Source organism: Erigeron canadensis, chromosome 3 (genome assembly GCF_010389155.1).
Source record: "Erigeron canadensis isolate Cc75 chromosome 3, C_canadensis_v1, whole genome shotgun sequence".
Lineage (NCBI taxonomy): Eukaryota > Viridiplantae > Streptophyta > Magnoliopsida > Asterales > Asteraceae > Erigeron > Erigeron canadensis.
The window spans coordinates 39,199,098-39,216,354 of NC_057763.1; the positions used below are offsets into that span (position 1 = coordinate 39,199,098).

General features: G+C 33.9%; 2 protein-coding genes across 3 annotated transcripts; one reads left to right on the top strand and one right to left on the bottom strand.

Moving 5' to 3' along the window:
- Positions 1–1,578: 1,578 nt before the first annotated feature.
- Positions 1,579–10,444, top strand: LOC122591372 (homeobox protein LUMINIDEPENDENS). The gene is made up of 13 exons (XM_043763642.1): positions 1,579–1,975; positions 2,450–2,477; positions 2,917–3,047; positions 3,193–3,536; positions 3,628–3,721; positions 3,792–3,885; positions 4,134–4,263; positions 4,360–4,411; positions 4,653–4,693; positions 4,789–4,865; positions 5,838–6,452; positions 8,581–9,134; positions 9,496–10,444. Exons 1-13 carry the CDS (start codon positions 1,793–1,795, stop codon positions 10,288–10,290), a joined length of 3,138 nt encoding a protein of 1,045 aa, XP_043619577.1. The 5' UTR covers positions 1,579–1,792; the 3' UTR covers positions 10,291–10,444.
- A 1,212-nt stretch (positions 10,445–11,656) lies between these two features.
- On the bottom strand, positions 11,657–15,734 carry LOC122593639 (wee1-like protein kinase). 2 transcript variants are annotated; one of them, XM_043766067.1, is made up of 11 exons: positions 15,303–15,734; positions 14,728–14,788; positions 14,571–14,640; positions 14,171–14,386; positions 13,898–13,965; positions 13,695–13,804; positions 13,544–13,584; positions 13,307–13,455; positions 12,614–12,967; positions 11,987–12,034; positions 11,657–11,910 (listed from the first exon to the last, which is right to left on the bottom strand). In XM_043766067.1, exons 1-11 carry the CDS (start codon positions 15,620–15,622, stop codon positions 11,869–11,871), a joined length of 1,479 nt encoding a protein of 492 aa, XP_043622002.1. In that variant the 5' UTR covers positions 15,623–15,734; the 3' UTR covers positions 11,657–11,868. The 2 variants fall into 2 exon arrangements, with proteins under 2 accessions (XP_043622002.1, XP_043622000.1); XM_043766065.1 differs by having other exon boundaries at positions 11,657–12,034.
- Positions 15,735–17,257: the final 1,523 nt, after the last annotated feature.

The window sequence follows — 17,257 nt, forward strand, 5'->3', positions numbered from 1 at the left end:
CTTGTATTAAATTTACAGTTATGAAAGAAGGTTTAAAAGTTGTACTAAGTCTCAAAAATCAAAGCTTATTCATAGTAAATATAAATATTTGTAAAGTTTAAATGAAAAAAAAAATCCAAAAAACACCACCAATATAAAGTTTTGAACAAATTCAGTTACATATGACATACTTGAATTTGATTGGTAAATAGGTTTCGCGTTTTATCATATAGAGTAATCTAGTATGGTCTTGCAATGATACGATGAAAAAGATTATAGTCGTTAAAAATGATCTGTTAACAAGAAAATATTTTTATTTGCCCATGATAATCTAAAGTTCCAATAGTTTTTTAAAAACTGTCTAAGTTTTTGTGATCTTTTCGTTCTTACTTTTGTTAGATATACTATTTCTTCCAAACGTGATGACCTTTTTCACCCATTATGCTTAATATCGAATTTGATGTTTGATCTTTATATAAGGAAAGTTTTGCACTTATTGAAAATCGGTAAATGCGGGTTTAAGTTTATATCCACCGAATAAAAATAGTAAAATGGTAAATTGTAAATATTACATATAGTTATAAAGGATACTATTGTTCTATATGACTATACATTCATTAAATTTAAATATTTAGGTATTTATGATATATCTCATACTTTATAATAGCACTTTTGATATTTATAAATTAATTTGGATATATATGATATTTTCAAGCTCACATCAATATCATATGAAAATCATATGCACTGCAGCTGTTCGGAAAATCCGAACTGCAACCCTCACAATCAAGGGGGAGTTTATTATTTGTTTAATCGCTTGGGAAAATTCAGGTGGGGATGTTGAGGCAGCAATTATGTACTACTACAGCTCAGATCATTTTCTCATAGTTTATATAGTTTAGATAAATTATATCGTTTATTATGACTCATTTCAAACATCACCAATAACGATTATCATACAAAATTGATACTCGACGAATTCGATGGTTGGATCATTTGAGAAAACTATATTTTCTTTAAAAAATTATAGACTGATGTATCATGTATACATTCCGCACAACACAATTCTAAAACATTTGGTATGATTAACATTTTTGAAATGATAAGTATAACAAAATTACTATACTATCGATATTTTTATACTATCTTTATTACATTATAAAAGTTATAGTATATTGTTAAAAAGTTAGAAAAAGAAAAGTTTGAAAATGACTAATTTACCCTTAATGAACCTCCTATTCTAAACTACTTATAAGAAATTACCTAATTGTCCTAAATCTTACCTGCCATAGCTATCTATCGCCACCATCAAACTGTCATCGCTGCCACCACCGTCGCATTACTAGTTTAATAACAATAAAAAAACCCTTTGTTATAAATTTTTCATAAAAAATGTTGTTTTTTTTAAAGGTGAATTTCGTTAAAAATTTCATATCATAATTTGAAAGCAAGAGGTATAACCTATGTTATCTTAATTGATGGGGGACCTTTACCAATCTCTCAAAAAAACACTACGATTAATAAGGTAAACATTGTAATACCGTATTATAAATTTTTTGTTTGTTCCCCTTTACAAATAATTATACCAAAACTAGCACCCTCATCTTCTCTAGTATCACACACAAAAGCTCATCAAACAAACCGTACTTTCTTCCAAACCCAGACTCAAACCCTAACCCTAATCCTAACTAAACAAACCACGCCACTTCAGTTCAATTCAATTATCAATCCAATTATTTAAACACCAAATAAACTAATTACATCGTAATTAATGCTAATTTAGCTCAATTTAAATAGAGATAGATATTCAGTAATGGCGATATCAAATCAGCTGGCTCTGGTAGTATCTTCATCTTCCAATGATAAAAATACGACGTCGTATGAGCAGTTATTGGATTCACAAAAGGATTTAATAAGTAAACAGATATATGATCTCCAAAACATTGTTTCAACTCAATGTAAACTCACCGGCGTTAATCCTCTTTCTCAAGAAATGGTGCGTTTGTGATTTCTTGTTATATATATACACACACATATACTTACATATATAGCTAATATTTATGTATTTCTTAGTAATTTTGTATCATTAGTTTTAAATTTTATTAGAAGGAAAAAAAGTTTGAGAAAATATATAGTACATGATAGGGTGGTTATAAATTTTGATATGCAGTTTAATTTTGAGAAATTGAAGGGGAAGTCAATTTATTAATTAATTAAATATAAATATATATGACATGCAGTATAATTTGTTTTGCTTGTTCTCTTGACAATGGTGATATCTGCTGTCAGGAAAGTTTTATGCTTTTATTAGAATTTATAACTATAGATACCGTTAGGAGTATAAAAAGGAAATGCTGCAAAGACTTGTGATATACTAATATTTGCTACTGGTTTATTACATTTATTCATGGATAGTCTCATCAGTTGACATTGTGTATTGCTTTGATCATCTGTTTTTGTTTATATGCAGGCAGCGGGCGCACTCTCGATTAAAATTGGTAAGTTTCATGGTTTCTACTACTCTGTGATTGACAGTTTTTGTAAAGCAGACAAGTCTTCTTTATAGATTATTATGTATTATAAAGTGGCATTATCTTTTGATCTCCAAGCCGCAAGGTGAGGATATCGTTTTTCAGACGCCATGGGTCACTGGTCTAATCTCTGGATCAATGTCACTATTTCATTGTATCGTATTAAAATTTTTAAATACAAAAGTAATAAAGAGCTTTGCTTTGGCTACTTTACAGTAGACCATGCTATTCTTCTTCAAAGAAGGTTCTGTGTTCATCTTATTTTCATAAGTCTGTCTATGCCTCTGGTTCTTGTATGACATCTTAGATGCATAATTATGTTAAAGGTTAATATATAGTGGTTGTTTGGGACTTTGGTTTGAGGGTTGTTTACTTTTTGTGCCTTTCGTTCTAATTTTGTTTGCAGGAAAAAGACCCAGAGATCTGTTGAATCCGAAAGCCATAAAATACATGCAAGCAATCTTTTCCGTTAAAGATGAAATAAGCAAGAAGGAAACCCGAGCAATTAGTGCTCTTTTTGGTTTGACAGCCACACAGGTTTCTGTTTACGTTCATCAATTAATAATATAATGAGTTGATATATACATATCTGATTTCCAATTACCCCTGAAGCATTATGCTCACATTCAAAGTAATCTTTATCACCAAATCCTTGGTAATTAATATCTGTTACAATTCTTAGGTGAGGGATTTCTTTAATGGTCAACGAACAAAAGTTCGGAGATTTATCCGTTTATCAAGAGAGAAGGCACTTGAATCTGTTGAGAGTGTGCAAAAGCAGGCTGAGCCACTGAACTCTAGTGTGGAAATACCAAATCAACCAGTCCCATTGAACTCAATAGGTCCATCCAATGTAGAAGAGCCGTCTTGTTCCATGCAAGATGAGGTGTTGGCCGATACAAATGACTCGGATAAGTATTTTATTTCAAATATTTTTCATCTGTTGCGGAAAGAAGAAACATTTTCTGGGCAAGTCAAATTGATGGAATGGATCCTGCAGATACAAAACGCTTCAGTACTCTTTTGGTATATATATATGTATATATATATCTTTGGACACTTTCCGTATTGCTTAGTGCAACTTTCATGATTTAATAATACTTCAATGAAATTGCAGGTTCATGACAAATGGAGGTGTGATGATTTTAGCTTCATGGTTGAGTCAAGCAGCAATTGAAGAGCAAACAAGTGTTCTTCATGTCATTCTTAGGGTACGTGAACTATTCAAGATGGTATTGTTGCACTATAATTTCATCATATACTAAATAGATCCAACTGCAGGTTCTTTGTCATCTGCCATTACATAAAGCTCTTCCTGCTCACATGTCAGCCATATTGCAAAGTGTTAACAAACTACGGTTTTATCGGGGATCAGGTGTGTTTTAATTTGGTTAGCGTCAAAAACATTTCATTTTTCTCTTGTAGAACTATTTTACGGAAAACCAAGTTAAATATAGACAATTAGACATGCCATCTTTTCATAAAATACCTAACATATACAATTTTGTATGTTATACCCATGCATCCGTTTCATGTTCAACTGGAATTTATGTATTGTATGGTTGCTTCCTGCTTGTTTTATTTTGGTGTTTTGTGAGTCTCATTGTCTGATTTGAAGATCAGATATCTCAAAGAGAGCAAAAACTCTGCTGTCTAGATGGAGCAAAATGTTTGCAAGAAGCCAGGCTTTAAGAAAGACCAATGCCAATATTTCCCCGGTTGATGCACAAGATGAGATGCTACTGAAGCAAAGGTAAGTCCGATCTTTATGTTCCGACTTCTGCTTAATATTATGTCGTCAGTTAATGTGATTTTTTTTTATATTTTTTTATATAATGTTAATGTATAGCATTGGTGAGATTATGGAAAATGAATCGTTGGAGGCAAGAATCGACAATCCTGTGAGTTACTCCCTCTCAGCCTATCCCCACCAAGTTTTTCTCTTTGAGTTATTTTTTCATCCCATAGAAATCTACTTCTGATTTAAAGATTCAAATGTGATATTTTCTAAGAGGTTCACAAAACCAAAATTCATTGTCATGTGCATTTTTTTTAAGTGAACCATTTGAATTCAAATATATTGGTGGATCCTCTTTACATTGTGCATATATTAATTTCTGGAAATTTGTTTTTCTTAATTAGGGAGCAATATATTTATTGCAAGAGAACTCCGAAAACTCCAGGTACAACTAAATTATAGCGATCAAGTTCAGATGCTCTAACAAGAGCTTTTGTACGGCTTCTTAACCTCTATACTTTCTTGTCCTATTCTGCACAGGTCTCAGTCGATGAAATTGCTAACGGCGCCTTCTGATGACTCCAATACGAAGCTTCTTAGAGGTGTATCTTCATCTCGTATCCTTGGGGTTTTGTGTGTTCTCATGGAAAGTGAACTACTGAAGGCTCTTTAGTTCATACATGATTCCTTGACACAATATATAGATTCTAACATAGATATATAAAACCTAAAGGTAGCAATTTCGACCAGAATGGGACAATTTCGTTTATATCTCAACTCTAAAATGGTCAAATGGGAAACATGTTAGCTTCAAAGGGAAAGTAAAACGGACCAAACTGACCAAAAGTGACCAGAAATGTATTATAATGCACAAAGTTTCTAAATCATCATATCAGCAAAATTATGTTATTCATATACATAACTTCAATCCTATCTGACCCGCTAGTTTATATAAAACAATCAGAAATAAACTGGTTTAGGCCAGCAAATCCATAGAATGATTAGAGTTTGACCTGAGGTCATTTTGACCCGTTATCAAATCTGCTGTTTTTTTCCACCTCTAATAAGTATATATTTAATATGCACAGTAACACCTCTGGTAATTTTAGAGCAACTGGTTTGTCGTATTCAAGATATGTTGTTCGTTTTTGAAGATTTTAATGAGTTCGTGAAAGCAAATAAAATTTAATTATTAATCAAGTAATCACCCATATCTGCAGTACCAAGATTTGTAGTTTGGAACCCCTGCGAAATAGGCTCAACTATTGTTGGTTGTCGAGTCTTTCGTCCTCCCTATATAGATAACTTCTGGCCAGTAACTAATCAGCAATCAGTCAACTTTAACAGAAAACAAGATCAGCTCAAGCTACCATATACCACATGTTAAACTCAAGCTACCGTAGGTCAGAGCTGTGCAACTCAGCAGAAAACAACATTTTTAAATTTAAATTTACTTTTTTTTTTGAACAGCTAAATAAACTAAATTTACTAGTAATTTCAGATTTACAGTATTTAGCCAATGCTTTTATATTAAATGTATTGAAGTGAAGGAATTAGAAAAAAAAGTTATTGCCTTGACTAGATTATAGACACCAGAGAGCGCAGAAAAGTACAACTTGTGGAGCAACCTGGCCAAAAAGCAGCCACCCGTGGTCCACAGGTTACACGAGTGGTTTCTGCACCTCAGGGCCGTCCACTATCAGCCGATGATATACAGAAAGCTAAAATGCGGGCTCAGTTCATGCGTAGTAAATATGGTGAAAGTTATGTAAACCCTCAAGTGAAAACAGAAGTTTCTCGGCCCAAAGCTCTGGTTCATCCTAAAGTTGAGGAGCCTGCTAATTCTTCTAGTATGACTCCTCTAGCAGCAAAAGTTCATGATCAGCCTCTGGCAGATGTTCATCCCAAAGTTGAGGAGCCTTTTACTTCTAGCATCGCTCCTTTGGCAGCTAAAGTTCATGTTCAGCCTTTGTCACATGTTCATGCTCCTGTAGCTGGGGAGCATGTTAATTCTGCTAGTATGACTTCGTTATCAGCTATAGTTCATGTTCAGCCTACAGTTGATGAACATATGGGATCAATGAAGGTCATGTCAGGTGATGAAGTGCAGGAGGTTCCATTTCATAGGAAGGAAACTATGTTATCGGAAGAACCCGTGTGGAAAAAGTGCAAGAGGTTGCCGATATCTTGGGTGATTCCACCAGGTATAATCACGTTAAAAATTCAGGTTTTCTATATTATCTGGTGCTAACTGTTTGCAGGTTCATGGGAACGACACATATTTCAGTTCATGGTAGAATGATGCTAAACTTAACCTCATTATTTCTAAATTTTGTTGTTAACAAGGTTAATCTACAAGACTTGCTGCAAAATTTGCCCAAAAGTAGGCACAAAATCACGCAAGGGTTGAATGAGATAATAACTTGACAATATTTTATTATCTTCCATGAAAAGTGCAAATATAAAATGGCAATTTTTAATCTGACAAACTTGCAACAAGATTTTTAAGTGAGTCCATTTTTACTTAAATTTCAAAGGATTCTTGTGGTGGCTTGATGATCACACTACTATTGTTCAACATCATTCAATCCCTTCACATACTCTCTCCTCAATTTCCATGGGGATGATTTTGATGTGGCATTGTATAAGTTGTTTCTTAAGAGAAGAAAAAAACATTAAAATGTCAAACCACGATAAATCTACCAATCGCCGTTAAAAAATAATAATAATAATACAAGAGCTAAATAAATACGCTCTTTGTGTTAAACCTTCGCCTTTCAAATGAATGTACTGGGGTCATGGGTTGTTGTGTGAGCCTATGAGGTGGCGTAGCATTGGGACAAAGGTGGTGTTTACAAATGTTCATCAATCGACAGTGTTTCACGATTGCATTACCAATTCTTGAATAAAGCTAATTAAGTAGGAATATAACATAATATAATATTCAGATTAGAGAAATAATTTTACTCGGAGAGTCTAACCAATCATCATACTAAATAATCAGGCTGTGATGAAATACATTATGCTGTTTGTAAAGTTTTCTAAGGTCGGACGAGATAGATGACAGTCTTGTGTTTAGGCAAAGTAGTCAACATTTTTTTCTTAATATAATTGAGTCATTCTAAAGTTTTGTATTTTCCAAAGTTGTGTAGCTTATATTTTGTTAGTGAGTAAATATTTGAGTCCGCAAATTGTACGAATTAAGAGTACAATGGGAGATGTAAATTCCTTAATTATTGCAAATCTAATCCGTAAGACCTAAGCTTGATAAATACCGATACTGTGTCTTGGACTGAACTTATTTGAACCATATCTGTTGGCATAGTAGACATAACATGTGCATGGTGTATTATGTTTAGTCTTTGGGATTGGATATATTGTTTAGATGTACTTAGTAAATAATCTCATAGTTGGTTAATATATATTTTCACTTCGAGAATCAAATAGTGATGCAAATTCAAACCCTCTCATAACATCTAGAGATTTGGTGTATATTCTATTGGCTCATGGAGCAAGTAACAGTTGAACTTTGGTTGGTGAAATAGTTATGTAATGTACTCTTATATGCTGTATATTTTTTCCACTATGTTATCGTATGCTTTTTCTTGCACAATTCGACTGGACAAGACATCTGTGGTGATCCTTGTGGGTCCTATCTTGTATGTTCTTTTTGCTGTCATATTGAAATAATAATGAACTAACCTATCCAATCATGTCAGAATCTATGAGTTGTAAATTGATGTTGATTTTGGCTAACATTTACCAAGTTACATTAAAACAACATAAGCTGCTGGTTTTACAATGCTTAGTTAGAGTTGGCCTAAAAAAACTCGAGATGTCCGAGACCAATGTTGCAGAGGTCATCTATATTGTTGGCCAAACCGTGCATTGATGTAGTGGCTGTGGTTTGGATAACAACCTGATATGGGCAAAGCAAATTGAGGATTTCATATTACTTATATATAGAAGGCTTATGTGGAAGGTGCAAGAAAGATCATACAAAGATGTGATTAGTGATTAGCTTAACATTACAATTTAAACATCACTTTGCATCAGGTAGTGCGTAAAACAAGTAGGTTCCAATTTTGGATGCTTTAACTCGCATCCTTTTTTCGTAATGAAAATAATCTAATATTTTTATTTGCATGCACTTATATATGTAATAGTAGTTACAATGGCTTAGGTTACTGTTTACTCATATACTTGGAACGCATGGAAATTGTGTTATTGGATGGAGTTATATGTATTGTTTTTTTGAGATAAAATTTAAACTGTTGGTGCTTTTTAGGTTAGTGATTTACTCATGCTTCTTTATGTTCTGATGCTATGCAGAAATGAAGATCATTAAGGAATGGAGTGTGTGTTGTGGAGAGAACAGCAAAGAAGTTGATGTCCAAAACAACCGAATCAAACGTGAAAAAGAAGTATTTTACAACACAATTCTTGAAATTCCACCAAACCCAAAAGAACCATGGGACCAAGAAATGGACTATGATGATTCACTAACACCAGTTATCCCAATTGAGCAACTTCCTGACGACGATGACAATATGATAGCCGAACCTACAGAAGTTGCACCAGAGCATACAAATAATTATGCAGCTGGTACAAGTACAATAACTGAAAATAACTACAGGAATGCGGCAGAACCAGATCTTGAATTGTTGGCAGTGTTGCTTAAAAACCCACAAATTGTTTTCGCCCTCACGGCTGGTCAAGGTGGGAATCTGTCCAACGAACAAATGGTTCAGCTTCTTGATGCCATAAAGGTAAATGCGGCTCAGGGTGGCTCGATTGGTAGTCTTGTCGATGGGTTAGTTGAAAGGAAAGCAGAGAAGGTTGAAGTTTCATTACCATCTCCAACTCCCTCAAGCGAACCTGTAACGGTGCGTCAGTTATATGCAAATCATCATGTTTTGTACCTATCCGTACTTGCTTGTGAAGTTATTAACAAGTTTTTACCATTTGAGTGGATTATTTTTCATTTCTTTTTTCCTTTCACCTTCTTGATGGCCTTGCAATCAACAACAAAATGCTTAATAATGGTTTAAATATTTAGCAATAAGAATGGTAAAATTTGGTAAAAGATAGATATTATATCTCAAAGAGTCCTCTGTTTTGGTTGATGGGCTAAGTTAAAAGATAGTAATTATCAATTAATTGGATTGAATTTCGTGGAAGTTTTGATTTTCTTTAGTTAATATTTTTTTTTTTGGGGGTTTTCTGATTAATTTTCTTTTAATCCAGAGTGGATGGCGGTCAGAAAGTGCTAAAACCCAATTTTCTGGTCAAAGTGTGACGGTCAACGGGGATATTTATGCCATTCCGGGGGTCCATTTTCAAGAAACTAGTTTGTTAACTCCGGCAACAACAGTCACATCTTTGGGCCAGCAAGCCATTTCTTCAACTACACAACAAAGATTTCCTGATTTGGTCCCTGAACAAAGATATATTTCTGATTTGGTTCCCGAACAGAGAAATATTCCGGCAACTGTAAATGGTCTGCAATTTCAAGCTAACTTGACCCAACAAGAAATACATCAGAGGTTTTCTGATTTGGTCCCCGAGCAGCGAAACATTCCGGCAGCTGACAACGGTTTTACTTTGCAAGGAGGGTATGCATCTTCGAATGCCTCCTATATGGCTGGACATGGTACGTCCCAATTACAGCCTCAGGTTTCACCGGTTCAGTCGTGGACCATCCGGGATAGTTTAGGTTCTAGTCCGTATACTCAAACAGAGCAAAGCATAAACTATGGCGTATATGGTACAAGAGAATTCGCACAGCCAGTTTCATCACGATCAGGTGTATCGAGGGTGAGAAACGGGCAATATCGGGATGAAACCGCATATGAATCTTGGAGCCCCGAAAATAGTCCGTTTAGGTCTAACCAGTATGTTGATGGGTGGGATTATTCAGACCCTCAAGGCCAGAATTACAACTATAGGCCAGAAATGTCGAGAATGCAGAATGACACTTCTCGGTATCGTGATCGTGGTACCAGGAATGACGGTTCAAGGTGGCGGGATCGGAGGAGATGACTTGGGAATCATGGCTGAGTAGCCGGATAGGAGTCTCCGATTGTTTCATTCACATTAACACCTTCGAGATTTTGCTTCCAAAGAAAAAGACAAAATTTGATAATGATACATTTGTAGGTTAAACCATTAACAAGTTCTCATCTTTTTCTTGATCCCTATCTTGGCCAAAAGAATGAATATAAAACAAAACTGTTTGAAAATAAGTATAAAAATGGTTAAAAAAAACAGCAAAAATTGATAACTTGAGAGAATTCCATAATAAATGTTGGTTTATAAATGTTCATAAAATTAGTTGAGGGGCCAAATACCAAAGTAAGGTATGGCCCAAGTTTATTAGCGAAAAACAGGGTATTATTGTTTTAAGCAATAGTTGGAGACTTGGAGTTGAGACAAATATGTTTTGTGAGGATTGTAGGACCTAAATATGTCAAATCGAAAGATTTAGAAGTTGAAAACTCCAAATGGCTATAAGCAAAGTATGAATTTTATCCAAAAATAAAAAATAAAAAATTTATGGATGTGAATGCACCGGATATTAAAACACTTTGAACGTACAAACTAAAAATTAACTATAAATAAATTTAAAGTCGTTATAGATGTACCCGCATAATTAAATACTCGTATAACAATGGATGATTTTAATTTTAAATCTCAATGTAAATCAAATTAAAATATAAATTTTTGTGAAACAAACACAACACAATTTAAATGTCATTTCATCAAATTCTATTCAACTAGATTTCAAGTTGCATTCTTTTGAAAAACACTATGCAATGACCCTGGGGTTGAATAGATTACACTTGTGCAAGTTACAATACAACCACAATGCTAACTTCGGTAAGCCGGTCAATAGTGAAAAAGAAAAGTCGTTCACATTAATTAGCTTCGAAAAAATATCATATGTTAAGATTAATCTAGAAAAAAGTAATGAATATACATCTGTTTTTCTGCATTGAGGCATTCAGCAGACTTATTAATCTTGACCCTAGATACAGCAAGCTAATGTGATGAAAAATAAATCATTACATTTAAAATACAAAAGTTGCAAGTAATGAAAGTTTGAGTCTGACATAAACCTTACGAATACCATAGATATAGATAAGAAAATTATCATAGTAAAAAGTAAGTAATAACTGCTCAGTGCCGCCTTCCGCAGGTTTTGAGCCTCAATACTTCGACAGTGTATGGGGAAGGTTAAGATGTAGATAAACCTTACCTCTACCTAGGTAAAGAGGTTGCTTCCGTTTCTACCTAAATGGTAGAAAAGGCCCTCCAACCTTTGCATGATAAGAAAATTATCATGCAGCGATAAAAAAAATTTGACAATCAATGTCCAGAGCGGATTAATTAATATTGAATCATAGGTTGTAAGGACTAAGGAGTAATGAAAGTTTAACTTAAACAAAGTTAAAGAGGTCACAACATTGATATATTACAGTGAAAGCACAAGATTTCTTTTTTACAAAAAAGGGGGTGAAGCACTCGAGCACCATTGGAATACAAAATTTGGTGCAAGGAAGTGGAGAAAAAACAATCTAAGAAAAATGGCCTTCCAGCTTTTGTTCTTAGTGTTCTCAGTTAGATGGCTGAACATTGCAGCATACCAGTCACTTCAAAAATCTAAAATGTGATTGAGAAACAATTATTACTTGGTTTTGAATGTTCTGTGGGGCCTGTTAAAAATTGGGTTACATACTAGTTCTTTAGCAGATGGTCGTCGGATAGGATCAGGGTCCAACATCACCTGCATCATGTTGACAAAAAAAAAAAAAAACTTCTGAGAATTGGAATTGAAACATAGTTTGATAAGAATAGTTATTTGAGTGCCTTATTGGTTATCAAAACAATTTCCATACATTACTGTCAACTATTTGCCATAAATCTTATCTAAGTAATCGTATAACAAATTCAGCAAACTACATGTATCTGCACAATTCAAAATCAACTTAATCAGTTAATTGTAGCAAAAACTTAGAGGTGATGCTTCCAATACCTTTACATATGCAAATGTTGATGTGGGTTATGTTTTATCTCCTAGCATGTCAACCATAAATATAGTCATAAAAAAAATACAAAACAAACAGGTCAAATGAGCAACTCGACAAAAGTGTAACCTTAATGCATAAACCACCTTATATACTTAATAGAAGTTAATAGTCAAGTTAAAACTGAGATTAATATACACCAACCAACTTGACTAGTTCCAGCCTACCCATTTGACCTAAAGCTATTTTGGCATACTTACCGAACTTAATGGAAATAATAGGTGTGCAACATGAAAGCTTTCTTAAAAAAAGATACCAGACTGAGTAATGATTTATACCTTAAGTATATTCTGAAAATGAACCGAATGACCAGGAAGAAGAGGGAGCTTCCCTTCCCTGAGATTTTGAAAATAAGGCCCAGATTCGGGCAACATTGAACCCCTTGCAAGTTCATAAATAGTTGCTCCAAGTGAAAAAATATCAACTTTGTCAAGATGATCATAATTATCATTCAAGATTTCTTGTGGCATGTATCTTGCATCGCCTTCTTCAATTGGTAAGCTTCCATCAAGGAGACTTGCACAACCAAAATCACCAAGCTTGTATATGCCATTCTTCACATATATATTTTCAGGCTTTACATCTAAATGAACTATCCCTTTCTCATGTATAAATTGCAATGCCTTGGCTATCTGTACACCATTTTATAATTATAATGGTTTAGTAATCAAACTTTAACATTTTTATAGTTGTATATATAGAACATTGCCAACTGAAAGAGAAGCATCATCAAAATTATATTTTATAACAAACAGCTGCAAGTTAAATTGTGTAAACTGAGTCATCCATATGGTATTAACAAACAAGAAATATTTTTAAGTTGAATACATACATAATGTCTACATCTCTATAATTTTAGATAGTGATTATAGCATGACAATCAAATAATTATAGCACACACGATAAAAAGAAAACTGTATTCATGTGCATCATTTTTAAAACTAAAAGAATGTGTTGAATAAAAGAATAACCTGGTGCATTGCTTCCAACACTTCATTCTCTAGACTCAGTCTCCTTGAGTGGTTAATAGATAGACTGTGATCACAGAGTTCCATCTGAATGTAAAGTTGCTCATTTTCAAACCAGGAAGTATTATATCCAACAACATTATCATGATAGCCTGCAAGTTCACATAAAGACTATAATTTAAAAACACCAACTAAAATAGGAATTTGGGAGCTAAAGAAAGAGTTTTCAAATTAGCTCACCAATAGCAGCTAAAGCTTGAACTTCCATCAAAGCTTTTTGCCTGTAAAACGCCATATAAGCCATCTAGATCAGAACAAGTACGCCCACATGCACGGCTAAATATATTTTATCAACATCTTAGAGCAGCATAGAGTGGGAAAATCAGAGTACCTATCAGTGTCCTGATATAGTTTCCTTGAGCTTCGTTTCACAGCATACATGCAACCATCAATTCTCTTTAAGACTTTGAATACATGGCTGAAGTTTCCAGTACCAATTTGCTGCATAATGGAAAAGCTAGTTCTAACGAGCTATAGTTGGCATTTTGAAGAAAATTTTAGAACTATTCTTTCTCAACTCAATATTCACTATACCTCTATTTCATGAAAATCTGTCTGGTAGCGTGAAAGACCATCACCACCAATTGCGGCTGGAAGGAAAACTGTTCATTGCAACGTATACATAACAGTTAAGTTTCCACAAGAAAAACAAAAATAGGCATGTAGCAAGCAATTGTTTGATAAAAACATCAATAACACCCACAATTATATTTCTTTTCTGTCAAATCTAGTGAAACATTTGTATAATGCACTTGAGAAAGAGGTTCTGATGATTGTTACGTATACAAGAAGTTAATTGGCATGTACCTGCACACTTGGACCTGCGATCACCAAATGGGTCAACACCATTTTCTGGAGTGTCCTTGATGTAGGGATTCTTCATGCATGGAGGAGGCATTACCCGACAACGTAATGCAACAGCAGATTGTGAAACATACCCCTGCTTGTTGATTTGATGTTCAGTTGCAACTTTATCATCCGTTTCAGTTTCAACCGCTGGATCATCTTCCAGCTTCAAAAATGCTGTTGTATTGCAAAATGCATACAGTATTAGCCTATTATGTATACAAGAACGACCCATTTCATCCATTCCATCTTTACATCACATATGCAGCAAATATTATAATTTATAGCAACAGTTACAAAGAAACGTATATCAATTTAATGTCGCTTATATTTATAAATTATAACCAGCAAGCTAGCTAACCTGCTCTTTGCCTATTACTTCGGATAGACTTTAACTTCTCTGGTGATTTTGGACATGGCATCTCTTCCAACTAAATGAATACACAAATAATAATTCATAAACAAAAGCAAAACTATAACTTGGCAAACAGCAAGAACACAACCTCTTCAAAATTTACCTTATTACACCCTACATTGACTGGCAATGGTGGAGCTTCTGGAGTAATGTAATCCGGGGTGCTGCAACAAAAAAAATGTTTATGAAAAAACATCATCATCATGAATTTCAAATAAAAAAACACAAGTTTATTACAAAAGGAAAAATAAAAACACCAGCGGAAGCCTTTAAATTACTTGATAGAAATGTGTAAAATTACACCACAATTATGCAATATAAGTTAAAAACACACCAAGAATTCAAACATATTAGTTTTTTTACGGCGCACCAACCTATTAGCACCTATAAATCTATAATACACACTATACAATTTCATGAAGTGTTTTAATTACACGCGATAACTCCTAGTGTACATTTTCACTATTAAAAAACGCCACAATCTATAAGCACTTAACATACACAGAATCCAATATCATCATCCCTCAAGTATCAGACTTTTTGACCTAATTCAAATTACTAAACTAACAATAACAATAATCAACTTTACAAACCCTAGAAATCTACAGAAAAATAATTCCTAAAATTGCTAAAACGAAAATTGAATCAAATTAAATTATTAAAAAAAATAAAAATTACCAGAAAAAATCCTGACTGAGAATGAAATCCTTATCGTCCAAATTAACGTCAGTATCAAAATCCAAAACCTTGGCTGATGGAAACGATGTCGTATTAGCCGGCTGCACGGATTCCGATGCATCCTGACCTGATATCACTACTTCATCAAGAAGATTCTGGAACCTCAACGAATTATTATTCCGGTGAATCGGCGGTTTGAAAGTGATTTGACCTAATTGAACGGATAAATGTGTGGTCAACGAGCCTTTCATTTTCTTATTATTTGTATCTCTCCTGCTGCTGTTGCTGGTGGTTCTACTTCTCTTGAAACTGCCCCTCATTAATCGATTGATTAATTTATTATAGATACAGATTCTTTGTATCTAGATATGTGTTTGTAGAGAGAGTGATAAATATAGATTTTTATAATGTGAGTGTGTGTGTTGGAGAGAGAGAGAGTGATGGGAATTGGAATTGGGAAAGAAAAAATAAAATTCAAAATATGCGCGGGTTCTTTGATATTTCAAGGCACGTGTGAATGTGAATCGTACACCTTTTTTAGGTGTGGGGCCCACTTAGCAATCAAGATTACTAGAGCTAGTGTGTCTTGTAAGCTATATAGGCCTATTGGATTGGATGGCATGTACTTTTGATAATGGGTTGGTGATCTGATAAGTCCATGGGCCCTGACTGACTAGTCCTTTTTATTACTGAGTATATTCTATTGGATCAAAGTAAGATGTAAATCATGTTTCAAAACCAGGAACGAACATTCAATCGGTAATAGGTGCGGTTCACAACTCCCGTTAGACTAGCCTGCAAAATCGGACGCTTTTTATTCATTGACAAATTTCAATCCTTCAAAAACAAATGCGAACCAAACGGTCCCTAAGTATTATGCACGCAACCTTATAACACAATTTGTAAAAGGAATGGTAGACGCCTCACTTAGTGGTTATGAAGGTATCCGAATCGAATCTTGCTTCAAACACTCATTTTATGGTATATTTCACATATATTCCAATTTGAATCGGAGCGAATTTAAAAGACTGGTTAGACTGGTCTTCAAAACAATTAATAAAAGTGAGTAAAAACGAGTTCATATTGAAATTGGTGTAGCGAACATTATACATCACTAAACTTGTGGAGTGGTCATATTGAGTTGCGATTTCGCAATTGCGTTATGATTTTGTTGGTCATTGTTTACACCCATAAAAGCTGTTTGGAATATACAAAAATCCCTACATTATATAAATCTCACTTCATAATTTGTTAGTTATTGCCTATGTGGCATGCTTAAAAATGTAAGAAAGCCCAAAAATCATTACAATATTACTCCTTGGAAGGTTTACGGATTAGTTACTTTTATAAGAAGTTCAAATTTTCGAAAACATATTAGTTATGTTTTCAAGAAGTTCAAATTTTTGAAAATTTGAATATGTAACCGTTCGTGTATTGCTTGTGGCGGTTACTTCCTTGCATGTCTATGTCTATATAAGGCCACTTCCATTCAGTTTTAAGGCATTTCAAAACGTAAACACATAACAGATCAATTTTAGCATGGCTTCACTAAACCATGTTTCAATTAGAAATTTGCGTCCAAATAATAAGCCATGTACGATAACGGTTAGAATTTGCGGCTATGGAAGCAACCTCTATATGGAGATGTTAATAACATAGGTAATATTGAGATGATCCTGATGGACGAACATGTAAGTATTCATTGTTTGTGAATTTTTATTTTTTGATTAGATTATTTTTTAACATAACTTTCTTTCGAATTTATAACTAGCTTTTTAACATTCTAATGTATAAACATTTTCATTTTAAAAGTTTGATAAAGTGGTTGTTGTTGCAACAATCGGTTTTATTTCAACCGACCAGTTATGGTATTCAATGGAATGTGTGAACTGTTCTCAAGAAGTTAAGTTGACCGATCTCTACATGGATGCAGTCGACATTATTGATGCTTTAAG